General features: G+C 47.6%; 1 protein-coding gene across 1 annotated transcript; it reads right to left on the bottom strand.

The window, feature by feature from the left end:
• Positions 1–519: 519 nt before the first annotated feature.
• blvra (biliverdin reductase A) lies at positions 520–27957 on the bottom strand. The gene is made up of 7 exons (XM_079244178.1): positions 27884–27957; positions 18089–18208; positions 17838–17957; positions 9895–9992; positions 9635–9742; positions 6678–6846; positions 520–1139 (listed from the first exon to the last, which is right to left on the bottom strand). Exons 2-7 carry the CDS (start codon positions 18205–18207, stop codon positions 884–886), a joined length of 870 nt encoding a protein of 289 aa, XP_079100304.1. The 5' UTR covers position 18208; positions 27884–27957; the 3' UTR covers positions 520–883.

Below are 27957 nucleotides of genomic sequence, written 5' to 3'. Positions count from 1 at the left end.
ACAGGACTCATCTGTGTAAAGAGAAAGGGTGAGAGTACAGATCCTGTACCTTCTAGGACAAGTTTTCAGTCTGTTAGCAAGTCATAAAACCAGATGTGTGTGGAGGTTCCACCTGAAATTTATGGATGTTTACACAAAACAGAAGAGCAGAGTTGTTTAAAAGCATTTGAGAAATGAAAGGACGTGATCCTGAAAGAGGTGCCTGATTGGTCCAGATGGGAGGTGCCTCTCTCAGGCAGGTAGATGATGGCATCTTCAACCCAAAGAACGTTGTGATAAGCAACCTGTAAGTGGTCCTGAAAGGTGCTGACGTTAACAGCGATGTTTATTTCCTGAATAATCTAAAATTTCCTTTTGGGAAGATGGTAAAAATAATCCAGACAGATTACAACCGTTCCAGCTGATAGACGTCCACCTCCACAGTAAAAGTCCCACATCTGGATTAAACAGACTTAGACATGATAAGAAATGGTGTTTTATTAAACACAGTTAATGTTTCATGTTCATTTTTTCATTTAATTTATTTTCATGATGATAAACTGCTTCACCAGAACCGAGCAGACCAGCGGATACACTAAGCCCCTGACAGCTTTATGGCGGTAGTTAGACTGATTATTTATTTCCAGATAGAATATTTAACTAGTCAGACTAAAATAAAAGCCTGATTCTCCTCAGTAGGTCAGTAGAAACTTGTACCGAGTTACAGATCAAGCTGAGTCCCTGTTGGAGAGGTGACACTTCAACTGAAATAATCTCTAATGCAAAAAGAAAAAATGCTATGATATGAAGTTTGTACAAACAAAACTTAAGGACTCGGTGATGAAAAGATTAAAGTTTAAATACAATCAAGCATCAGACAATGGATGATTTTAAAAGTCCTGGTTTAACTTTGTGAAAGTTGCTGTATTCTGTCTGCCACCTCCAGGCAGTGCAGGATCCTGGACTTCTCTCTCTCCAGCTCCTCTGGGCTCACCTGGCCTGAAAGCTTGGCTGAGAACCGGATCATGTCTTGCATAAAGAGTCCCACAGTCCCGGTTGGAGCAGGCGGAATTTGGGTGAGAGTGCAGGTATCAAAGATGAAGCTGACCTTCTTCGCTCTCGGGAGGCCGGACTGTCGTTCCTCTACCCACGTCAGAGGTCTACGAGGAAAAAGAAAACCTGTTTCAGATGTTTCCTGCCTCCTGAACCAATCAGATCCCTGGTGGCTTCTGACACGGCCATTTAATCCTTAATACTGAAACTTTCCCCTAAGACACATACTAAACAGGCTAGATATTAGATATTAATCATTATTATTAATACTTGAATGCCGTCTTCAGAGTAGAAAAAGATGGTGGAAAAATCGGTACAAAGCATCAGAGAAACATTTGTTTGGAACGACGAAGAAGTCGAGCTTCTTTTTTGTCTTATGCTGGACTACAAAAGCAAAAAGCACCACAACACGGTTGATCACCAGCGCCATTATTGTTCGTATGGCACGTGTTTGTTACTTCGATATCCTCCAGTTGTGTGGTTATGCTGTTCTGCCGGTTTCAAACCAAGCCACCTTGGTACCTGGTTTCAGACATGATTGGTTTCATTGTCCATGGACGTGGACGCGGGTTAGTTTAAAACAGACCAAAAGGTGATGACTTTCCTTTTAATCATCACATAAATATAGAGATTCCACTGTCAAGCATGACAGAAAAAAGTAAACCATGTGGCAGGTGGTGTCATAGCACCACTCTCCGCAATGTACCGCTATCTAATTCAACGACGTACTCAAATTTTCCACCACTGTGCTGCAAGTGTTCTTTCTCCAAGTTTTGTCACAGTGATTTGCTCTGCTGCTAGCATCCATACAGTAATATAGCCATGCTGCTAGCATCCATACAGTAATATAGCCATGCTGCTAGCGTCCATAGTTACAGTAATATAGCCATGCTGCTAGCATCCATAAGTACAGTAATATAGCCATGCTGCTAGCGTCCATAGTTACAGTAATATAGCCATGCTTCCAGCATCCATACAGTAATATAGCCATGCTGCTAGTGTCCATAGTTACAGTAATATAGCCATGCTGCTAGCATCCATAAGTACAGTAATATAGCCATGCTGCTAGCGTCCATAGTTACAGTAATATAGCCATGCTTCCAGCATCCATACAGTAATATAGCCATGCTGCTAGTGTCCATAGTTACAGTAATATAGCCATGCTGCTAGCATCCATAAGTACAGTAATATAGCCATGCTGCTAGCGTCCATAGTTACAGTAATATAGCCATGCTTCCAGCATCCATACAGTAATATAGCCATGCTGCTAGTGTCCATAGTTACAGTAATATAGCCATGCTGCTAGCATCCATAAGTACAGTAATATAGCCATGCTGCTAGCGTCCATAGTTACAGTAATATAGCCATGCTTCCAGCATCCATACAGTAATATAGCCATGCTGCTAGTGTCCATAGTTACAGTAATATAGCCATGCTTCCAGCATCCATACAGTAATATAGCCATGCTGCTAGCATCCATACAGTAATATAGCCATGCTGCTAGTGTCCATAGTTACAGTAATATAGCCATGCTTCCAGCATCCATACAGTAATATAGTCATGCTGCTAGTGTCCATAGTTACAGTAATATAGCCATGCTTCCAGCATCCATACAGTAATATAGCCATGCTGCTAGCGTCCATAGTTACAGTAATATAGCCATGCTTCCAGCATCCATACAGTAATATAGCCATGCTGCTAGTGTCCATAGTTAGTAATATAGCCATGCTTCCAGCATCCATACAGTAATATAGCCATGCTGCTAGCGTCCATAGTTACAGTAATATAGCCATGCTGCTAGCGTCCATAGTTAAAGTAATATAGCCATGCTTCCAGCATCCATACAGTAATATAGCCATGCTGCTAGCGTCCATAGTTACAGTAATATAGCCATGCTTCCAGCATCCATACAGTAATATAGCCATGCTGCTAGTGTCCATAGTTACAGTAATATAGCCATGCTTCCAGCATCCATACAGTAATATAGCCATGCTGCTAGCGTCCATAGTTACAGTAATATAGCCATGCTGCTAGCGTCCATAGTTACAGTAATATAGCCATGCTGCTAGTGTCCATAGTTACAGTAATATAGCCATGCTGCGAGCATCCATACAGTAATATAGCCATGCTGCTAGCGTCCATAGTTACAGTAATATAGCCATGCTTCCAGCATCCATACAGTAATATAGCCATGCTGCTAGTGTCCATAGTTACAGTAATATAGCCATGCTGCGAGCATCCATACAGTAATATAGCCATGCTGCTAGCATCCATAGTTACAGTAATTTAGCCATGCTTCCAGCATCCATACAGTAATATAGCCATGCTGCTAGCGTCCATAGTTACAGTAATATAGCCATGCTGCTAGTGTCCATAGTTACAGTAATATAGCCATGCTGCGAGCATCCATACAGTAATATAGCCATGCTGCTAGCATCCATAGTTACAGTAATTTAGCCATGCTGCTAGCGTCAAAAGTTACAGTAATATAGCCATGCAGGTAAAATCCATACAGTATTATAGCCATGCTGCTAGCGTCCATAGATACGGTAATATAGCCATGCTGCTAGTGTCCATAGTTAAAGTAATATAGCCATGCTGCTAGCGTCCATAGTTATGGTAATATAGCCATGCTGGTAGAATCCATACAGTAATATAGCCATGCTGTTAGCGTCCATAGTTACAGTAATATAGCTATGCTGCTAGCGTCCATAGTTACGGTAATATAGCCATGCTGCTAGCGTCCATAGTTACGGTAATGTAGCCATGCTGCTAGTGTCTATAGTTACGGTAATATAGCCATGCTGCTAGCGTCCATAGTTACGGTAATATAGCCATGCTGTTAGCGTCCATAGTTACAGTAATATAGCTATGCTGCTAGCGTCCATAGTTACGGTAATATAGCCATGCTGCTAGCGTCCATAGTTACGGTAATGTAGCCATGCTGCTAGTGTCTATAGTTACGGTAATATAGCCATGCTGCTAGCGTCCATAGTTACGGTAATATAGCCATGCTGGTAGAATCCATACAGTAATATAGCCATGCTGTTAGCGTCCATAGTTACAGTAATATAGCTATGCTGCTAGCGTCCATAGTTACGGTAATGTAGCCATGCTGGTAGTGTCTATAGTTACTGTAATATAGCCATGCTGCCAGCGTCCATAGTTACAGTAATATAGCCATGCTGCATCCTAGCCAGGAGGCATCCTGACCAGATGCCCGAGCCACCTCAACTGGTTCCTCTCGATGTGGAGGAGCATTGGCTCTACTCTGATCTCCTCCTGGATGATCGAGCTCCTCACCCTATCTCTAAGGGAGAGCCCGGCCAACCTTCGGAGGCCGCCTGTAAACGAGATCTCATTCTTCTGCTCATGACCCACAGCTCATGACCATAGGCCATAGAAAACCATAGATGTGCGAGTCAATAGACCATTAAACAATGCATTTATTACACAATTTTAATGTCTGTTCCAGTATTTATTAATATTTTCCATTGCATAAGTGATGTTATTTTCATGGTTTTCTGACTGATTTTTTTTTTTGTTTTTCTACCCTTTGTGTTGTATCGAAACACTGCCATTCTTTGCATAGTATCAAGTTTGAAATGTTTCTTCATTGACAACACGGTCAGGTGGACTGATTTATTCTTTATTTCTTATAAAACAGTAAATTCTGTTAAGCGTTGGAATTATGTAGAATGATCTCTTTTGGCTCCTGTCCACTAGATGGAGCGCTGACTCCATTCCAACCTCAGTCCTCACTGCTGTAACGTATAGGAGTAACGCTACAGTCAGGTACATAACAGGTGGGTGGAGCTTGCTGACAGCTATGTTCATAATAATACTGAAATGAATAATGACTCAGTTAGGAGTTTTTCTGCTGCAACACACCTGGCACACATCAGACCGAATCAGCAGACTGGTGCAGATCTTGACATCAAACTCTGCACATGTCTGCTAATTAGCCATTGATTTGAATCAGGTGTGTTGCAGCAGAGAAACTCCTAACATTTGCAGGACAGTGACACTTGAGGACCGGAGTTGCCTACCCCTGGTCTAACAAAAAGCATGACAATAAATGATCAGTTCGTAACAGAGTGGAGTAAAGCTTCCTTATATGCTATAATACTTCCTTATGATACCGTCTTCCACACCTGCTCTCAACGAAGGCGGACGCATTACTCTTTGCTCATGTTTCCTCCCTCTCCTCCCACTCTGGCCTGCAACTTTGTCCTGTCTGACTCTGAGCCTCTTTTTACATCTCTTTACTCAAATTTACATCATGGATTTGATCGGCTGGTCTCTCAACGCATTTGATCAAATATTCTCAACCCGGAGATCGGGCAGAGGGGAGCCCGCATGTCCTGATGGAACGCTTCCGGCTGGATACGTTCATGACTCATGGGCCAGGTGGAGACCGATGTGTCTGGCGGTTCTGTCCTCTGAAGGACGTGGAGGACGTTTACATCTTTGGATTATTGGTGATCGGGATTCTGCTGATTGGCGCTGGTGGAGTTTTTATCTACCTGAAGACCCGTGAGATTCTGGCAACAACTGGCAGGTTGGCTGAATTCTGCAAACGGTATGGGCCGGGCTAGCAGTGCACGGACTCTTGCGTTGACCGGACTAAATAGTAAGCAGGATACCAGTTTAGCCCAGACTGGTCATCTTGCTTCAGTCCCGGAGCTGGTCCGCAGAATTGATAACAACATGGAGACGATGTCTATTAGGATCGGTGGAATTTTTCTCTGTATCTTCGGACAAGCTGGCTTGAACCTTGAATTTCCCCTCGGGGATGAATAAAGTATCTTTGATTTGATTTGATTTGGTCCTCTCAGTTAGCAAAGAGACTTTTACATTGTCTGTTAGCAATAGCATCGCTGTAGCTATGCTACCCTAGCATAGCGTTACCCGGCAGCTTAAAGCCAGTCACTGCAGACATAACATCTGTGTAGAAATATCTGAGCATAGAAGGACTGCACATCAGTCCGTTAGAGGGAAGGAGGTTCATTAGCGTGACTATTTGTGACCGTTACATATCTAAAGCGTAAATCTATCAAAGATGACGTGATGTCTGAAAAAGGCGTCCCTGGTTTTTAATTAGGTTCATATGATTTGCCACTTCATGGCAAAGAAAATAATGGAGTAAAGAAAATGTAAGTGAACGTTAAAGGCATCGAAGAGCTGCATAAATAATGTTTTTCCAGTAACTTCTCTCATTTTGCGTGAACGTCTGGCCTAAATGTAAAGAGAAATCCATCAGTACAGCTGCCAGCCAGAGGTTGATGCTTTGTTTTTCTACTTCAGTACCTCTGCTCTGAAGTTAAACAAGCACTAAAGCACTAAATATGATCATATCTTCATATCTTTGTTGTTGTGAGCACTGAGGCCCCAAAAATAAGGTTATTTTAGTCATTATAATTTTTCAAATTGTTTCGTAGATTAATCGGTTATCAGATTTTTCATAATCAGCCTAAAGCAATCAATATTGGTCGGGTCCTATTGTAAACTGGACTAATGTAAATCATGTAATGGATTATTTTTCTCAAAGGACCAAACTACTGGGTTTACTGGTTATTTCAACAAGAACTGTGTCCTAAACAGTAATGAGTGACAGAAGGGAGGGCAGGTGCATCTCGTCTCACCTGTTGTCAGCTGTCATCAGTTTGGCGGTCATCTTGGTGTAGCCGTTTGCAGAGTCCTCCTCCAATGTGGCCGCTGTCACAGACAGCTCACCAAACAGGTCCACCAGCCAGGTGAGGCGTGCAATGCCGCTGAAGGCGGGGAAACCAAACCCTGGCTTCAGAGCTCCTCCTGACACATTTATGGAACAAAAACATGTTTCAGCGCCTGCTTTGTATCTAAATATCATACATAAATCACATATCAAGACATTCCAGCTCTTTCCTCTCATCTTCTACTCCCATAGTTCTCATAGTACCACTGGTGACAAGCAAAAACCCTCCAGTGGTATAATCTTCACATATCAGCCTATTTACAGATCACACAGTAAACAGAAGCTAACCGATAAATATGTTTGTCTTCTTAACTCCAAGCCATGTCTCTGGTTTTCCTCCACGTTTCAGTTTATGTTACAGTTCTGTGATAAATCGTGCCGGGTGACCGCAAATCCAAGCATGACGGTAAGAAAGGTCGACTAGTTGGTCAAATTTAACAGGATGTTTAAGTATGCAGATCGTTTCAAATAAAGAAGTTTCTGCATGAGGTTGTGCTGTTGATGTGAGGTCAGACATATCCTCCTTCAGGCCTGATCGGATTATCATCATCATCATCATCATCATCCCAGTCTGCTGGAAATTCCCATTTGAAAGTGGCCCAGTTTCTGTTTGACCAGAGGTATGATGGTTTTCCTCTAATAGAAGTGTGAAACTGAGCTGGGCAGGTCTCTTTATGTTTGTCATTTTACCAAACAGAAACACAGCTGCGTTTGTGGGAACTCATCATTCACATTATTTATTTTTATGTATTTTGGGACCATTATTTAAATAAAATAGGTCCATTCACAGATTAGTGACAACATTAACTGTAAACATTTTTCATTTGGTATAAAAGCCCAAATCAAAAGTTTTATACCAACTAAAGTATTCTCATACCATGAGAATTTTGAGTTGCTGACCAAGTTTAGATATCAGATCTGGAGAGGAAGTCCTTCCAGCTGCCACTACCCTACCATACCTACATTGATTTATTCCCATCAGGACCATCCACTAGACTCGCTCAGATGTGTGGTAACAGAAATTATTTTAATAATCATAAAATGTCATCTGTAGACTTTTTAGATTATGTCTCTCACAGCAGACATGCAGCTTAGATAAAAGTTTCAGACCATTCATGATTCCTAAGAACGTGCAAACCCCCAGGGTGTTCAGATACTCATTGGTCTGTATGGAGCCCAGCTGCACCCAACACTGAGACAAGCAGATACGCTTCTGGACTTCAGGAATCATCTCACTCTACACAACAGATCATAACAGATAGGGTTGTTGAGCAGGTGGAACAGTATCAATACCTTGTAGGTGGCCTCCCACCGCCCTGCTGTATATGAGCAGCAGGTAGCGAGGAAGGCCAGATGCATTGTGGGAAACCAGAACTGCTTCCCTCAGGTCTCAGGTTTAGAAGTCTGACCAACAGACTGAAAAAGTCATTTGTTCCTCGTGCCATCATATTTTACATGGCCTCAGATCATTTTACTCCTTTTTATGCTTTTCTATTGCTAACTTTTCTCTTGTGGCGTTTTTCTTTCTCCCCTTCGTAACATTTGATCTGTTGTTGTGAGTGACTGGATTTTACTGGGATGTTTTTAGGAACCTGGCTGGAAATAAAGTTTCCCATTGAGGACCATAACTTCCTGAAGCTGAACGATTGACCAACTTGTGTGGAAATTCTTCAAAGCAAAGAGGATGATGGTCTGTCTGGCCTCCACCTGCCCGTATGCACTCCCTGCAGCACCCAGCTCCAGATGAGACCAGGACCTTCTCCTGGGAGATCTCCTGGACCTGGATTCAGGTCTGGTGAGCCGACCATAGCATCGGAAGTACCCAGATCCCACTGCAGCAGCATCTGGTCTGTAGATGGTCTGAGGAGTGCCTTGCACCCAACGGCAGCCTGGTACCTCTCGCTAGCACAGGAAGGTCTCTGCGTCCTTCCAACGATATGCCTCAGCTGACTCTCACTGAGCCAATACCAAGCTGTTGCAGGCAGCATAACATTCTCCATGACATCTCTAGATGTTCTCTCATGGGCTCAGTGTGACCCTGCTGTCATCCATGAAGAGCACCGGACACAAACGGCCCATCTGCCCATCCGGGTGTCCTCCGACAAACAGCACTGGGCGGCCTGGTGTTGGGCTGCCATCACAGGGCCCGCTTGTGGAAGTGGAGCCCTCTTAGCACCTTCATGGGGTCTGCGTCTCGCAGTTTGAGCAGAAACCTGCAGACCAGTGGCCTGGCAGTGCTCATTATGTTACTCGCTGCTAGTCCTGCTACTGGGTCTTGTCCTCCAGTGTCCCCCTCCATGCCTTTTGGCCTGTCTCCTGGTTTCTCCTCCATGCTCTCCACAGTGTGTTTGAATATACAGCAAACCCTGATGTACCCAGCCGGAGGAGCAGGTCCAGGCGCATGTACCCACCTGAGCAACTTGTGGGTTTATACCTGCGTGGTGTGTTTGCAGGTGTTTACGGCGTCACCATCACAGGTTCTGCGTGGATCTGTAGCCACCAAGTGCAGGAACACTTAAGGCAGGAACACGTTACAAGACCATCGCCTGATTTTTGCCTCCTTCAGATCAAAACTAGGATGTTTGCAATCCATGTTTGGTGTGTTTGATCCAATCTGCTCAGCAGGTCTTGGAAGGAGGGATTGTGAGTAATGAACATGTTTGGCAGTAGCTGCAGGGGGTGTAGTAATTATCTTATCTGCTGAAGTCTGACATAAACACGACTCTGCTACTGGATCCAAGGTCAGTAATGAAGGTGACACTTGGAGAACCTGAAGTGGTCTGTGATGTCAAACAGAACCACTGACCTATAACTGTACTCCATTCTTCTCCTCAGTGTGGTCCACAGAGGGTGTCCGTCCCCTACCTGTGAAATGAAGACTTCCTTCCTGCAGGGTTTTTCCCTCCACCTCTTTCTTCAGCAGTTTGTAGTCCTCTGTCAGCAGCTCGATGTGTTCTTCATGAAGAATCACTCCTGACAAGCACACATGAACACATCCACTTCCTGAAAACACATTTTCCACCGCCAGAGGCTGGATCTTCTGAAGTCCCCAAACGAAAACCTCAAACTTCTCCTTGGTTAACTGCAGAGTTTAATCATGTTCAGAGAGATAACTTCAGTCTCACCTTTTCTCTCAGCCAGATCCCAGAGCTCCAGAGCAGACTTGTAGGACATGGTCATGGGATACTCCACACAGACGTGTTTCCCGGCCTCCAGAAACACTCTGATGAAACAGAACAATGGAAGTCTTAGACAGATGTTCTGTTTGCAGAACATGTTTACACCATGTGACTGTGTTCTCCCGATGGCAGAACAAAGCACAGGAAAGTCAGGTCACCTGACCTTCGGCCAACGGATGGTCTGAAACCGTCTCAGACGTCTTCAATAGGTTCACATCAGGAAAAAGAGCAAAGGACATAAAAGAGAGGTGAACAACACCCAGCTCTCCCCCCCTCATCAGATCCACTTCTCCACATCGCCCAAGGTCTCCAGAAGATGTCTCTGTCCCAGTCCGGACCCCAACGACCCCCACCTGTTAAACACAGGGCTCCCCCTCCTCTTAGATCATCTGTCCTGGCAGCAGAGCCGTTTCTTGCTATAGGTAAACTGCAAAAGGTTAGGGCCCCCAAGCCACCAGGGGGCGCCACCGCTGAAAGTTCAGCCTTTTCTGAGGACCATTAAATGTCCATTTTCACCTGTAGCTATCTCATGTGTTTATTACTCCCCTGACAGCCGTAAAAATAAACTTTGGCCAAAATATAATAAACTGCAATAATAAGCAGTGGCTGCTCTTTTCTTTTTTTGTCATTATTAGGTCGTTGGACACGCGTCGCGACACTCCCACGCTCACAGTTCGTGAAGTACCTGGCCGGCAGCGCCGACAGGTATGATGAGGATTGACAGCTACCATTCCTTCCCGTGAGTAAGATGATTAAAAAAACCCACAAACATCATCAAAAAGGAGTTGTCCCAGCGGCGCAGAAGAACAGAAGAAAAGTAAATGGTTGAAGAAAAACTAGCAAAGGATAGAGGTAAGTTGTTGGTCTGTCCTGCCATGTTGGTCTGTCCTGCCATGTTGGTCTGTCCTGCCATGTTGGTCTGTTCTGCCATGTTGGTCTGTCCTGCCATGTTGGTCTGTCCTGCCATGTTGGTCTGTCCTGTCATGTTGGTCTGTCCTGCCATGTTGGTCTGTCCTGCCATGTTGGTCTGTCCTGCCATGTTGGTCTGTCCTGTCATGTTGGTCTGTCCTGCCATGTTGGTCTGTCCTGTCATGTTGGTCTGTCCTGCCATGTTGGTCTGTCCTGCCATGTTGGTCTGTCCTGCCATGTTGGTCTGTCCTGCCATGTTGGTCTGTCCTGTCATGTTGGTCTGTTCTGCCATGTTGGTCTGTCCTGCCATGTTGGTCTGTCCTGTCATGTTGGTCTGTCCTGCCATGTTGGTCTGTCCTGTCATGTTGGTCTGTCCTGCCATGTTGGTCTGTCCTGCCATGTTGGTCTGTCCTGTCATGTTGGTCTGTTCTGCCATGTTGGTCTGTCCTGTCATGTTGGTCTGTCCTGTCATGTTGGTCTGTTCTGCCATGTTGGTCTGTCCTGTCATGTTGGTCTGTCCTGCCATGTTGGTCTGTCCTGTCATGTTGGTCTGTCCTGCCATGTTGGTCTGTCCTGTCATGTTGGTCTGTCCTGCCATGTTGGTCTGTCCTGCCATGTTGGTCTGTCCTGTCATGTTGGTCTGTCCTGCCATGTTGGTCTGTCCTGTCATGTTGGTCTGTCCTGCCATGTTGGTCTGTCCTGCCATGTTGGTCTGTTCTGCCATGTTGGTCTGTCCTGTCATGTTGGTCTGTCCTGCCATGTTGGTCTGTTCTGCCATGTTGGTCTGTCCTGCCATGTTGGTCTGTTCTGCCATGTTGGTCTGTCCTGTCATGTTGGTCTGTCCTGTCATGTTGGTCTGTCCTGTCATGTTGGTCTGTTCTGCCATGTTGGTCTGTCCTGCCATGTTGGTCTGTCCTGCCATGTTGGTCTGTTCTGTCATGTTGGTCTGTTCTGCCATGTTGGTCTGTCCTGCCATGTTGGTCTGTTCTGCCATGTTGGTCTGTTCTGCCATGTTGGTCTGTCCTGTCATGTTGGTCTGTCCTGCCATGTTGGTCTGTTCTGCCATGTTGGTCTGTCCTGCCATGTTGGTCTGTTCTGCCATGTTGGTCTGTTCTGCCATGTTGGTCTGTCCTGTCATGTTGGTCTGTCCTGTCATGTTGGTCTGTCCTGTCATGTTGGTCTGTTCTGCCATGTTGGTCTGTCCTGCCATGTTGGTCTGTCCTGCCATGTTGGTCTGTTCTGTCATGTTGGTCTGTTCTGCCATGTTGGTCTGTCCTGCCATGTTGGTCTGTTCTGCCATGTTGGTCTGTCCTGCCATGTTGGTCTGTCCTGTCATGTTGGTCTGTCCTGTCATGTTGGTCTGTTCTGCCATGTTGGTCTGTCCTGTCATGTTGGTCTGTTCTGCCATGTTGGTCTGTCCTGTCATGTTGGTCTGTTCTGCCATGTTGGTCTGTCCTGTCATGTTGGTCTGTCCTGCCATGTTGGTCTGTCCTGCCATGTTGGTCTGTCCTGCCATGTTGGTCTGTCCTGTCATGTTGGTCTGTTCTGCCATGTTGGTCTGTCCTGTCATGTTGGTCTGTTCTGCCATGTTGGTCTGTTCTGCCATGTTGGTCTGTCCTGTCATGTTGGTCTGTCCTGTCATGTTGGTCTGTCCTGTCATGTTGGTCTGTTCTGTCATGTTGGTCTGTTCTGCCATGTTGGTCTGTCTTATCATGTTGGTCTGTCCTGTAATGTTAACCTAACCTGCCATGTTGGTCTGTCCTGTCATGTTGGTCTGTCCTGCCATGTTGGTCTGTCCTGTCATGTTGGTCTGTCCTGTCATGTTGGTCTGTCCTGTCATGTTGGTCTGTCCTGTCATGTTGGTCTGTCCTGTCATGTTGGTCTGTTCTGCCATGTTGGTCTGTCTTATCATGTTGGTCTGTCCTGTAATGTTAACCTAACCTGCCATGTTGGTCTGTGCTGTCATGGGCATCTCCTTGATATATGCCACATTTGATGGAGACTTGTGCAGTTGGCTTGAAGTTGGCCTCCAGAGTGGTCTGCCACAGCCTCATTGAGTTTGCAACAAAGGTCCTTAAGTAGCCAGGATCTTGTACAGCTTCAGACATTCCAGGATCCGTGTATGTGGCATCGAGTCGTAGGCTTCCTGGTAATCAGTCCACAGGTGCACAGGTTTGTCTGTCTGGATTTACAGTCTTGGGCGACTGTTCTGTCAACCAGCAGCTGATGTTTGGCTCCTCTGGTTCCTCTGCCAATGCCTTTCTGTGTCTCCGCCATGTATTGATCCATGTGCCCACTTACCTTAGCCGCTATGATGCCTGACAGGAGCTTCCATGTTGTGGAGAGGCAGGTTATTGGCCGGTAGTTGGATGGGACTGATCTCTAGTGGGGGTCTTTCAGTATCAGGACTGTTCGTCCCTTAGTCAGCCAGTCTGGATGAGTCCCATTCCTCAGGAGTTGGTTCATTTGTGCTGCTAGGCATTCATGGAGTGAAGTCAGTCTCTTTAGCCAGTAGGCATGGATCATATCAGGGCCAGGCACTGACCAGTTCTTCATACCTGAGAGTCTATGCTGGATATCTGCCACCATGATGGTAACTGGACCTTGTTCAGGGAGGGAGCTGTGGTCTGCTCTGAGGTCTTTTAACCACTGCGCTTCACTGTTATGTGATGCTTCCTTCTCCCATATGCCTTTCCAGTATCGTTCCGTCTCCAGCCTTGGTGGGTCAGCTTGTGTGGTATTACCCTGCCACTGGAAGTACACTTTAGCTGAGTTAGTTGGGAACAGCCAGTTTATTCTTCTGGCTTCAACTTCTCTTGTGTATCTCCAGTTGCACAGCCAATGCTTGTTTGGCAGTTTCCAGGGCCTCAGGTATGGACATCTGGCTGTACCTCTCTGGCACCTTTTTCATGGTTGTGCCCTTCTGGAGTTCTGACAGTTGACTAACTTCCCTTCGAGTTGCCTTGATCTTGGTTTCTAACCTCCTCTTCCATGGTGCCTCCTTCTTGCCCTTGATGTTATGTCGGCCAAGAGACTCTTTTTCCTTTTCCAACAGCCACATCGATGCACTGATCATATCTGTTTTTAATGATGATGTGTGCATGAACCGCAAAATGACTAATTCAGTAAAAGTACATAAATTAGCCGCGTCACTGTCTAAGCTACAGAATTCAAATCGTGGGAAAAATCAGCTGTTTATAGCCTGGAAAATACAGAATACATTCAGTCATTAAAATGCTTGAGAAAACAAATTCTTACTCCTTGAGGCTCTGGCATTTGGAAGCCCAGACTGAGATCTCTACCTTGAATCCATGACATCACCTGAACTGCCACCGTCATCAAGATGATGACTAGGTGCTTTTCACTTGTCCCACACCTGGCGGTTCGTCTTTCTCTGGCACGTCCACGAAAAGTTACTTCGCTCTGGCTGTGACTGTCATCTCTTCCTTCTCCGTGTACCCTGTGGTGTTGTTGCTCACCTCTCCCGACTTCTTTCTAGTTTCTCCCTCATCGCAGCATCCAATCTCTTGCTCATCCTCATCTTCCTTGTCGCTGTCACTGTCAGTCTCCTCTGACAAATCAGTCAGAGTCCATATCCATAATAATCCTGAGAGCTTCAGTAGCAAAGTATGTTTTCTGTGGCATTGTCAATCATAAGTGAGATAGTGTTGTTTACTGTGTTGCTATAAGATACCAATTACTTGTGTTTATTTACTACATCAGCTGCAGCTCCGTCACATTTTAAGCCCAAAAACACGGATCACCAGAATATCTGTCATCAGCGGGGAAACATTGTAAAGAGAATGACGGAATAACTAATAGACCATTTCTGTGTCTTGTTTAATTTACTGATCACCCAGAATGTCCAAACAACCCACTTCTCCATTAAGAAGAGGTTCAATAATGAAAAAACATGTCCAGAGTCTCTCAAGGCCCACCAGCAGAGTCAGTTGATTGACTCCTGGATCCAGGGGGGATTTACCATTTGGGGAAACTAGGCAGTTGCCTAGGGCCCCCAGTTCTTTAGGGGCCCATAGCACCTGTCATACACTTATGGTCATTTGGTACTCAGTTACTTATTACAAACATAAATTATGTTTTTTATCAAAACGCTCTCCTAAAATAATGCCAGCAGAATGCCCCCCCTTTTCAGTCTCCACTATATTGGATCGGTCCATCTTACTGCACATGTAAACAAATTACGCAAAGACGCAAGAAAATAAAAGAAAAAGGAAAAGAAAAGAATATAAAAAAGAAGGTATCCAACAGTGATGTTGGTTGAACATTGTTTTTACCTTTGATGTGTTAAGTTAGGCATTTAAAACAGTAGAAACAGTGTAACTGGGGCCTGACCAATATATCAACCAACCAATAAAATCGGCGGATTATAGCCTTTTTCAAAATAATCATCAGCTGTAATTTTACTGAGCAAATGCTAATTTTGTCTGAATTTCTCATTTAACAGTAAATCCTGTTCAGAGTAAGTTTGCAGCTTTTGTCCAATAGATGGAGCTCTGACTCCATACAATCCTCAGTGCAAGCCACTGTCCTCTCTGTAACGTACAGGACAGGATAGCAGAGCGGAGCTACATGTTACAAACTCTCTGTCATAACAAGTGAATGCTCTTTATTTAAGTTGCAGTGCTAACTTAGTTGTCTGTAATGTTTATAGTGCTTCTCACTGATACCCAATGTGATGTTTGTGTGTGATGTGGTCAGTGAGTTGATCTGTAACTTAAAGAACGACTCGTCACAATGAACAATCAGTTTGCACCATCAAGTGAAGCAAACCTTCGCTATTATTATACACGATCCTCTCAGTCAGCAAAGAGACATTTACACTGTTTGTTAGCAGCAACATCACTGTAGCTATGCTAACCCACCATAGCTATAGCTGAAAGCCTTAGTTTTACTAACCTAGCATAGCTTTAGCTGGAAACTTTAGTTATGCCAACGTAGCATAGCTTTAGCTGGAAGCTTTAGTTATAATAACATAGCATAGCTTTAGCTGGAAGCTTTAGTTATAATAATGTAGCACAGCTTTAGCTGGAAACTTTAGTTTTACTAACCTAGCATAGCTTTAGCTGGAAGCTTTAGTTATACTAACCTAGCATAGCTTTAGCTGGAAGCTTTAGTTATGCCAACGTAGCATAGCTTTAGCTGGAAGCTATGCTAAAGCTAAAGCAGTAAGTAACAGCAGAAATAACAAACCCTGACCCTAACTGTTCATCAGTTCATCAGTTGCGTGGCACATGGAGAAGGGGAGTTTAGTAATCCTACTGTCTGACTACTTGGGACCATTTTATTTCTAAAATGCAAATCTATCAAAGATGACATGACATCTGAGAAAGGCGTCTGGTTTTTAGTTTAATTCATATGAGTCTTCACTTCATGGCAAAGATAAATAATGGAGTAAAGAAAATGTAATCAAACGTTAAACGGCATCAGAGGGCTGCATAAATAATGGTTTTCCAGTGACTTTTCATTATGTTGCTGACATGACGCACACAGCTCTAGTCTAAATGTAAAGATAAATCTGTCTGTACAGCTGCCAGCCAGAGGTTTCATGCTTTGTTGCATGTTTTTGTACTTAAAAATTCTTCTTTGATACTTTTTTGTTGTAAGAGTCAAGATAGCCAAAAGAAGTTATTTGATCCATTATACATGCATCCATTTTCTTATCTGCTTTGACCAGCTGGAAGCTGGATCCTATCCCATCATTATCAGCTATCATTGGGCGAGAGGCAGGGTACACCCTGGACAGGTTGCCACCCCATCACACGGCCATTTATCCATTATAAAAATTGTTTAAATTAATGGTCCGATTTAAATCAGATCTGAATTTTTTTCTGCCAAATATTATAATAAGGCATAATCAGGCTAAACAAATCCATATTATTAACAACACCACATTCTATCTTAAAATGATCCCTATGACTCTTATGGCTTTAATATTGTTTAAAGTGTATAATATCATTTACTGCTGTAGATGTTAAATGTAGAGTTAATCGGAAATAATAAAAAAAAGTGCAGTTTAAGCATTTGTTACACATTTTCATTACTTGTCTTTCCTGTGACATCCAATCTGTTTTCTTTTCGTGATGCATTTTCCAGCAGGGCCTAGATGATACTTCGAGTTTTGGCTTAAGAATTCACACCTCAAAGGAAGACTCTTTCATTTTAACACAATTATTACCATTGAATCATTGTTTTGGGGGCACTTGGTTTCCACTGAGCAGGAAGGGTTTGAAATATGTAACCAGCAATGTAAAAAACGTACAGTGGTGGTGAAGAAAGTGCAATATTTTTCAGAGGGCCCATGCCTGCCTTTGCCTTGGGCCCCAAATTTCTTAAATCCACCACTGCCTGCATCATTTCAATCTGAAAATCTTGAATGTGATGGATGCTGTTGCACCAATAAGAATAAAGAACAACTTCAGCAAGCATAAAACACCTTGCTGAAATACCAACATGGTGGCAAACCTATAAGAGAATGCAGAAAAGCTGAGCGTAAAACAGCTAAAAACAACAAAACTTCAGATCCATTATGAGCTGTGAGATTATAAGAATGAGCTGTACGAGGCCAGAGAGCTGTCTCTATCTCACTCTATGCACTCGGTTTGCTGTGATAGAAACAGCCCAGCCCAGACCTCCTCTCCACTGGGAAATGCCATGAATTTGCTGACTTTTTTCCAGTCTCAGTCGGCTCCGGCTGTACGTCAATGTAGAATAACTGCAGTAGGTTGTGGAAGTTCACCGTAGGTAATATTTATCTATTCAGTTTACATCATATTTGCACTTTGTCCAGACCAAGCTTCATGTTATTTGTTTGCTTTCTATAATTAGTGGAATCCTAAAGACATAGTTTTAATGTTAAATACATTCATGTTGTTAAAGATAAGGGATAATTGTGTTCAATAATCTCAACTTCAGTCAAAATAATCCTGATTATTATTTTGACCATAATCGAGCAGCCCTACCTGACGTTGTTATCATGGGAGATGTTCTCGGTGCAGATGAAGGCAGCATGGATGTCCTCTCTGCTCAGAGCCTCCTCCAGTGATATCTGATTCACTCCCTGCTCGGTCTTCAGGTTCCTCCTGTTGGATCACAACATTGAATCTGTTAAATATGTTTGGAGCTGCTGCTTCCTTTTCAGAAACCACTTAACTCCACTTCATAGTCCTGCCATTGTGTCCTAGAAGCTTTACAGTCTGAGTGAAATTGTTACCTGGAGACCAATCCTCTGACACACAGTTTCTCAGCGAGGCTGCCAGGATGTGGATTCAGCATGTCTCTGATCCGGACCCAGCCTGCAGTGCCGATGCCGACCACCACGGCCCCAAACATGCTGGCCGGGAAAAGCAGAAAACAGGCTGGCTTAATCAGAGTTAACAAAAGCTCCGGGCTTCTGTTTCACAGAGCGAGTTGAGCCGAACCGAGTAAGCTACCATGGTAACAGAATCAGGGAGACCAACCTGCTTGCTGGCAGGTTTGACCCAGTAAGTCAAAGTTCCTCGTCTGCAGCGGCACTTTCAGATTGAAATAAATCAGTTATTAGATGTGTCCAATTCTTGAAAGCGCTGCCCCATTGAGGCGCACATCATCCATCAGGATGCACGGTGTGGGTGATGCGCAGCACGTTTCCTTGGCAACCCTAATGTGTATGAAATATGACTGTGTGATGCGTTGAGGAACTCCGCATATTAACAAGTGTGAAATAAAGATAAACAATCATTTCCTGGAAGTGGTTTGCAGTTTATGATTTTACCATTTACTAACTCATATATAAAGGATTAATGCTCAGCCAGGTAACAAGAAATTAATAGAGGACACGGTTGCAAACCCTCTTCCGCTTCACGGCGGACGGTTGCCTCCCCAAAGTTCATTCATTTCTGATAACGGACACCTCAAAGGGCATTATCCCACGATACCGTGGTCACTCACAATGGAAATAATATACTAATATTATTTACAGTTAAAACAATGTTTTTAACAAGAAGCGCCTGAGCGGACTATTTAATGTCTCTTGTTGTAGCGCTGCCAAGGTAACTGCCGTTGGCAGCGCCTGCAGCTGTTCAATAGCAGATACTATTACAACAAATCACCGATGATGGTTAAACATGATGGTGTTGCAGGATGTGTGTGACTGTGTGGTCCAGGGAGATCATTGTGTATGAACATGAGTGAGTGTGTGCGCACGGCTCGCCGTCAGGTGATCGAGCCTGAAAGATAAGAGTGTTAAACGGAAGTGCCGCCCCCTCCTTTTAACAGAATATGGTGATTTTCTGAAAATGTATATTTCTTCACAATATGAAGGAAATCTGCCTGTCGTCCAAAGCCAGCTAGGATAGGCTCCAGCTTCCCCGCGGCCCTGAATTGGATTAAGCGGTTCATAAAATGAATGAATGAATCAAGGAGATCGGGGAGGACATGCGATGGTCGCTTTCTATAACAGTATGAGAAAAATTCGGCTGTGTAAAAATGTAAATGCGAACAGCACGGAGCTTTTTAATTCTTGAAGATCGCTGTGAAATTGGCGTAACTGCTGGAGCATTAATGCAGAGGAACACAGACGGTCCGCTGTACCGCTGCAGGGTGACGTCAGAGCCGCTCTGTCCCTCTTTCAGAGATCTGGAGCTTCATCACAAACTGATTAAACATTATTTAATACGGTTGAAACATTATGATGGATATTTTATCCGCAGTGACTGATTTCAACCAATGACCTCGGTAGAACATGAACATATTACAGTCGTGAGGTGGGGAGGGATCGGGAGACTTTTTTTTCCTCTCTCTCTCTTTTCTACTCTGGTTGTTGTTCAACCGATGGTCTAAATTAACCTGAAAAAAGAAAATAACTTAAAAACTGGCAGATCAGATACATTCATCAGTAACCATGGGCTGCTGTTTGACATCGTCCTTCCAGATATTCTTTCTGCTTTCTGTTTTGTCTGTTTGTCGCGACCATTTCTGTTGCCACAGTTACCATCTGGCGTTTGAGCCAACGCAGTGATTTAGATTTATTCGGCTATTTGGCTGAACTTTTTTTAGCTAGTGTCCTATATCACTTTTTAACGGACACCCTGCAACCAAGTACAATCGAGTCTTCACCCAGACCATGGTATAATTAAAGATGAAAGTATTTAAAAATCCTTTTTCATGCAGAATGCAACACATTTGATTGATGTGCCCCAACCCACCTTTAACTGAAGTTCCAATACCGTATAAAAACAGGGTTTTACCTTTTTTTATAAGGTATTTTAAGTTTACACTATTAAGTACACAACAAGTTCACTGTAATACTTCTAGTTCACGTTGTAGTTCACTGAAGTATACTTTTATTAAGCTAAAATATTTTCATGTAGTCAAAAACGAGTATTAAGATACTTCCTAGTGAGGATTCTTTTCACTGATTTTTCCAGTGCTGTTGACCCGCATGGAAGTTGAACATATCTCATCTCCTGGATAAAGGACTACCTGACAAACACACCCCAGTTTGTTAAACTGGCGTGGACGGTACAACCATCTGCAGGGGCGTGGACGGTACAACCATCTGCAGGGGCGTGGACGGTACAACCCTCTGTGGGCCGTGGACGGTACAACCATCTGCAGGGGCGTGGACGGTACAACCATCTGCAGGAGCGTGGACAGTACAACCCTCTGTGGGCCGTGGACGGTACAACCATCTGCAGGGGCGTGGACAGTACAACCCTCTGTGGGCCGTGGACGGTACAACCATCTGCAGGGGCGTGGACGGTACAACCATCTGCAGGGGCGTGGACGGTACAACCATCTGCAGGGGCGTGGATGGTACAACCCTCTGTGGGCCGTGGACGGTACAACCATCTGCAGGGGCGTGGACGGTACAACCCTCTGTGGGCCGTGGACGGTACAACCATCTGCAGGGGCGTGGACGGTACAACCATCTGCAGGAGCGTGGACAGTACAACCCTCTGTGGGCCGTGGACGGTACAACCATCTGCAGGGGCGTGGACAGTACAACCCTCTGTGGGCCGTGGACGGTACAACCATCTGCAGGGGCGTGGACGGTACAACCATCTGCAGGGGCGTGGACGGTACAACCATCTGCAGGGGCGTGGATGGTACAACCCTCTGTGGGCCGTGGACGGTACAACCATCTGCAGGGGCGTGGACGGTACAACCCTCTGTGGGCCGTGGACGGTACAACCATCTGCAGGAGCGTGGACAGTACAACCATCTGCAGGGGCGTGGACGGTACAACCCTCTGTGGGCCGTGGACGGTACAACTATCTGCAGGAGCGTGGACAGTACAACCCTCTGTGGGCCGTGGACGGTACAACCATCTGCAGGGGCGTGGACGGTACAACCCTCTGTGGGCCGTGGACGGTACAACTATCTGCAGGAGCGTGGACGGTACAACCATCTGCAGGGGCGTGGACGGTACAACTATCTGCAGGAGCGTGGACAGTACAACCCTCTGTGGGCCGTGGACGGTACAACTATCTGCAGGGGCGTGGACGGTACAACCCTCTGTGGGCCGTGGACGGTACAACTATCTGCAGGGGCGTGGACGGTACAACTATCTGCAGGAGCGTGGACGGTACAACCCTCTGTGGGCCGTGGACGGTACAACTATCTGCAGGGGCGTGGACGGTACAACTATCTGCAGGGGCGTGGACGGTACAACTATCTGCAGGAGCGTGGACGGTACAACCCTCTGTGGGCCGTGGATGGTACAACTATCTGCAGGGGCGTGGACGGTACAACCCTCTGTGGGCCGTGGACGGTACAACTATCTGCAGGGGCGTGGACGGTACAACCCTCTGTGGGCCGTGGACGGTACAACTATCTGCAGGGGCGTGGACGGTACAACTATCTGCAGGAGCGTGGACGGTACAACCCTCTGTGGGCCGTGGATGGTACAACTATCTGCAGGGGCGTGGACGGTACAACCCTCTTCAGGGGCGTGGACAGGCAGACGGCCAGACGGAGGGTACAGATAGTGGAGCTGTGATGGTCATATACGTTATGAGCAGACTGACGACGATGGTTATGTTGTCTATCATCATCATCACTTGGTTGTATTTCATGTTTTACTACATTTATTTATTGATTTTAGTCGCTTTTATTCCTCCTAACTTTGTATGAAGTTACTTTTATGAGTGCACGAGCAGCTGGTGCTCACAGCTTCCTGAAGTGTTAATAAAGTATCTATCAGTAGTTACAGGTATGTGGTCCGTAGTACCCTTGCCATTAAATGCAGCATACCAAAAACACATGTATACTTTATACGTTTTACAGAGGGAAACACAAGTCAATGATTCAACCTGATTCTGTACTTGGATGAAGACAAGTATTACAACTTGACAGAATGAAGTAAAAAGTACACTAAAGTACAAGCATAAGCTTAATGAAAGTGTTCATGTAAGATGCAGGATATAAGCCAAGTACGGGGATAGTATATATAAAGTAAAGCAAAGTAAACTTCAAGTATACTGTGTCAGTTTTAGTATAACTACTTGAAGTACACGCTGAAGCACAGAGAACGCGAGAGGACTTAGATGTGCCACGAGGAACGGAGGAAATGTGACGTCGTGTGGAGGAAGTGAATAAAACTGGTCCCGTCAGACCATAAATCATCCTAATATTTATACTATGTGGATTAACTCTGGTTCTATGAAGAATAACCCTGGTTCTATGTAGAATAACTCTGGTTCTATGAAGAATAACCCTGGTTCTATGAAGAATAACCCTGGTTCTATGTAGAATAACCCTGGTTCTATGTAGAATAACTCTCTGGTTCTATGTAGAATAACCCTGGTTCTAGAATAACCCTGGTTCTATGAAGAATAACCCTGGTTCTATGTAGAATAACCCTGGTTCTATGTAGAATAACTCTCTGGTTCTATGTAGAATAACCCTGGTTCTATGAAGAATAACCCTGGTTCTATGAAGAATAACCCTGGTTCTATGTAGAATAACCCTGGTTCTATGTAGAATAACTCTCTGGTTCTATGTAGAATAACCCTGGTTCTAGAATAACCCTGGTTCTATGTAGAATAACCCTGGTTCTAGAATAACCCTGGTTCTATGAAGAATAACCCTGGTTCTATGTAGAATAACCCCGGTTCTATGTAGAATAACCCTGGTTCTATGTAGAATAACTCTCTGGTTCTATGTAGAATAACCCTGGTTCTAGAATAACCCTGGTTCTATGTAGAATAACTCTCTGGTTCTATGTAGAATAACCCTGGTTCTATGTAGAATAACCCTGGTTCTATGTAGAATAACTCTCTGGTTCTATGTAGAATAACCCTGGTTCTAGAATAACCCTGGTTCTATGTAGAATAACCCTGGTTCTATGTAGAATAACTCTCTGGTTCTATGTAGAATAACTCTGGTTCTATGTAGAATAACCCTGGTTCTATGTAGAATAACCCTGTTCTATGTAGAGTAACCCTGGTTCTATGTAGAATAACTGTGGTTCTACGTAGAATAACCCTGGTTCTATGTAGAATACCTCTGGTTCTATGACGGAGGTCCAGGAGGACCACAGACGGAGGTCCAGGAGAAGGAACCACGGACGGAGGTCCAGGAGGAGGACCACAGACGGAGGTCCAGGAGGAGGATCACAGACGGTGGTCCAGGAGGATCACAGACGGAGGTTTCCGGAGGAGGACCACAGACGGAGGTCCAGGAGGAGGTCCACAGACGGAGGTCCAGGAGAAGGAACCACAGACGGAGGTCCAGGAGGATCACAGACGGAGGTTCCGGAGGAGGACCACAGACGGAGGTCCAGGAGGAGGTCCACAGACGGAGGTCCACAGACGGAGGTCCAGGAGAAGGAACCACGGACGGAGGTCCAGGAGGAGGAACCACGGACGGAGGTCCAGGAGGAGGACCACAGACGGAGGTCCAGGGGGAGGACCACAGACGGAGGTCCAGGAGGAGGACCACAGACGGAGGTCCAGGAGGAGGATCACAGACGGAGGTCCAGGAGGATCACAGACGGAGGTCCAGGAGAAGGACCACAGACGGAGGTCCAGGAGGAGGACCACAGACGGAGGTCCAGGAGGAGGATCACAGACGGAGGTCCAGGAGGTCCACAGACGGAGGTCCAGGAGAAGGAACAACAGATGGAAGTCCAGGAGGAGGACCACAGACGGAGGTCCAGGAGGAGGTCCACAGACGGAGGTCCAGGAGGATCACAGACGGAGGTCCAGGAGGAGGACCACAGAAGGAGGTCCAGGAGGAGGACCACAGAAGGAGGTCCAGGAGGAGGACCACAGAAGGAGGTCCAGGAGGAGGACCACAGACGGAGGTCCAGGAGGAGGATCACAGACGGAGGTCCAGGAGGAGGTCCACAGACGGAGGTCCAGGAGGATCACAGACGGAGGTCCAGGAGGACCACAGACGGAGGTCCAGGAGGACCACAGACGGAGGTCCAGGAGGAGGACCACAGACGGAGGTCCAGGAGGACCACAGACGGAGGTCCAGGAGGAGGACCACAGACGGAGGTCCAGGAGGAGGACCACAGACGGAGGTCCAGGAGGAGGTCCACAGATAGAGGTCCAGGAGGAGGACCACAGACGGAGATCCAGGAGGAGGTCCACAGACGGAGGTCCAGGAGGAGGACTACAGACGGTGGTCCAGGAGGAGGTCCACAGACGGAGGTCCAGGAGGAGGACCAATGACGGAGGTCCAGGAGGAGGACCACAGACGGAGGTCCAGGAGGAGGACCACAGACGGAGGTCCAGGAGGAGGTCCACAGATGGAGGAGGACTACAGATGGTGGTCCAGGAGGAGGTCCACAGACGGAGGTCCAGGAGGAGGACCACAGACGGAGGTCAAGGAGGAGGACCACAGACGGAGGTCCAGGAGGAGGACCACAGACGGAGGTCCAGGAGGAGGTCCACAGACGGAGGTCCAGGAGGATCACAGACGGAGGTCCAGGAGGAGGACCACAGACGGAGGTCCAGGAGGACCACAGACGGAGGTCCAGGAGGATCACAGACGGAAGTCCAGGAGGACCACAGACGGAGGTCCAGGAGGAGGACCACAGACGGAGGTCCAGGAGGAGGTCCACATACGGAGGTCCAGGAGGAGGACTACAGACGGAGGTCCAGGAGGAGGTCCACAGACGGAGGTCCAGGAGGAGGACCACAGACGGAGGTCCAGGAGGACCACAGACGGAGGTCCAGGAGGATCACAGACGGAAGTCCAGGAGGACCACAGACGGAGGTCCAGGAGGAGGACCACAGACGGAGGTCCAGGAGGATCACAGACGGAGGTCCAGGAGGAGGATCACAGTCGGAGGTCCAGGAGGAGGACCACAGACGGAGGTCCAGGAGGATCACAGACGGAGGTCCAGGAGGAGGACCACAGACGGAGGTCCAGGAGGAGGTCCACAGATGGAGGTCCAGGAGGAGGACCACAGACGGAGGTCCAGGAGGAGGACCACAGACGGAGGTCCAGGAGGAGGTCCACAGATGGAGGAGGACTACAGATGGTGGTCCAGGAGGAGGTCCACAGACGGAGGTCCAGGAGGAGGACCACAGACGGAGGTCCAGGAGGAGGACCACAGACGGAGGTCCAGGAGGAGGACCACAGACGGAGGTCCAGGAGGAGGTCCACAGATGGAGGAGGACTACAGATGGTGGTCCAGGAGGAGGTCCACAGACGGAGGTCCAGGAGGAGGACCACAGACGGAGGTCCAGGAGGAGGACTACAGACGGAGGTCCAGGAGGAGGACTACAGACGGTGGTCCAGGAGGAGGGCTACAGACGGTGGTCCAGGAGGAGGACTACAGACGGTGGTCCAGGAGGAGGACCACAGACGGAGGTCCAGGAGGATCACAGACGGAGGTCCAGGAGGAGGACCACAGACGGAGGTCCAGGAGGAGGTCCACAGATGGAGGAGGACTACAGATGGTGGTCCAGGAGGAGGTCCACAGACGGAGGTCCAGGAGGAGGACCACAGACGGAGGTCCAGGAGGAGGACCACAGACGGAGGTCCAGGAGGAGGTCCACAGATGGAGGAGGACTACAGATGGTGGTCCAGGAGGAGGTCCACAGACGGAGGTCCAGGAGGAGGACTACAGACGGTGGTCCAGGAGGAGGACTACAGACGGTGGTCCAGGAGGAGGACTACAGACGGTGGTCCAGGAGGAGGACTACAGACGGAGGTCCAGGAGGAGGTCCACAGACGGAGGTCCAGGAGGAGGTCCACAGACGGAGGTCCAGGAGGAGGACTACAGATGGTGGTCCAGGAGGTCCACAGACGGAGGTCCAGGAGGAGGTCCACAGACGGAGGTCCAGGAGGAGGACTACAGACGGAGGTCCAGGAGGAGGTCCACAGACGGAGGTCCAGGAGGATCACAGACGGAGGTCCAGGAGGACCACAGACGGAGGTCCAGGAGGATCACAGACGGAGGTCCAGGAGGAGGTCCACAGACGGAGGTCCAGGAGGATCACAGACGGAGGTCCAGGAGGTCCACAGACGGAGGTCCAGGAGGATCACAGACGGAGGTCCAGGAGGACCACAGACGGAGGTCCAGGAGGAGGACCACAGACGGAGGTCCAGGAGGACCACAGACGGAGGTCCAGGAGGAGGTCCACAGACGGAGGTCCAGGAGGAGGTCCAGGAGGAGGTCCACAGACGGAGGTCCAGGAGGAGGTCCACAGACGGAGGTCCAGGAGGAGGACTACAGACGGTGGTCCAGGAGGAGGTCCACAGACGGAGGTTCAGGAGGAGGACCACAGACGGTGGTCCAGGAGGAGGTCCACAGACGGAGGTCCAGGAGGAGGACCACAGACGGAGGTCCAGGAGGAGGACCACAGACGGAGGTCCAGGAGGAGGACCACAGACGGAGGTCCAGGAGGAGGACCACAGATGGAGGAGGACTACAGATGGTGGTCCAGGAGGAGGTCCACAGACGGAGGTCCAGGAGGAGGACCACAGACGGAGGTCCAGGAGGAGGACCACAGACGGAGGTCCAGGAGGAGGACCACAGATGGAGGAGGACTACAGATGGTGGTCCAGGAGGAGGTCCACAGACGGAGGTCCAGGAGGAGGACCACAGACGGAGGTCCAGGAGGAGGACCACAGACGGAGGTCCAGGAGGAGGTCCACAGATGGAGGAGGACTACAGATGGTGGTCCAGGAGGAGGTCCACAGACGGAGGTCCAGGAGGAGGACTACAGACGGTGGTCCAGGAGGAGGACTACAGACGGTGGTCCAGGAGGAGGACTACAGACGGTGGTCCAGGAGGAGGACTACAGACGGAGGTCCAGGAGGAGGTCCACAGACGGAGGTCCAGGAGGAGGTCCACAGACGGAGGTCCAGGAGGAGGACTACAGATGGTGGTCCAGGAGGTCCACAGACGGAGGTCCAGGAGGAGGTCCACAGACGGAGGTCCAGGAGGAGGACTACAGACGGAGGTCCAGGAGGAGGTCCACAGACGGAGGTCCAGGAGGATCACAGACGGAGGTCCAGGAGGACCACAGACGGAGGTCCAGGAGGAGGACCACAGACGGAGGTCCAGGAGGACCACAGACGGAGGTCCAGGAGGACCACAGACGGAGGTCCAGGAGGAGGTCCACAGACGGAGGTCCAGGAGGAGGACCACAGACGGAGGTCCAGGAGGAGGACTACAGACGGAGGTCCAGGAGGAGGACCACAGACGGAGGTCCAGGAGGAGGTCCACAGACGGAGGTCCAGCAGGAGGTCCACAGACGGAGGTCCAGGAGGAGGTCCACAGACGGAGGTCCAGGAGGAGGACCACAGACGGAGGTCCAGGAGGAGGTCCACAGACGGAGGTCCAGGAGGAGGACTACAGACGGAGGTCCAGGAGGAGGACCACAGACGGAGGTCCAGGAGGAGGACCACAGACGGAGGTCCAGGAGGACCACAGACGGTCCAGGATGAATGCGTGTCACGGATGAAAACTGACGGTCGCGCGCAATCTGGCCCCCCTCCCTCGTGACGCAGCATAACGTCAGGACGCCCCGCACGCGGTCCGGTGTTCCGTTTGTTCTCTTACCTGCTTTGTTTCTTCTTCTTCTTCGGTGCCTCACGTGGAGAACGATCAGCTGATCAACAGGAACCGGAAATGCA

Source organism: Telmatherina bonti (genome assembly GCF_933228915.1).
Source record: "Telmatherina bonti genome assembly, chromosome: 7".
In the NCBI taxonomy this organism is placed as follows: Eukaryota; Metazoa; Chordata; class Actinopteri; order Atheriniformes; family Telmatherinidae; genus Telmatherina; species Telmatherina bonti.
Note: the sequence above shows the minus strand (reverse complement) of the source record. Positions and strands in the feature narration are given on the sequence as shown.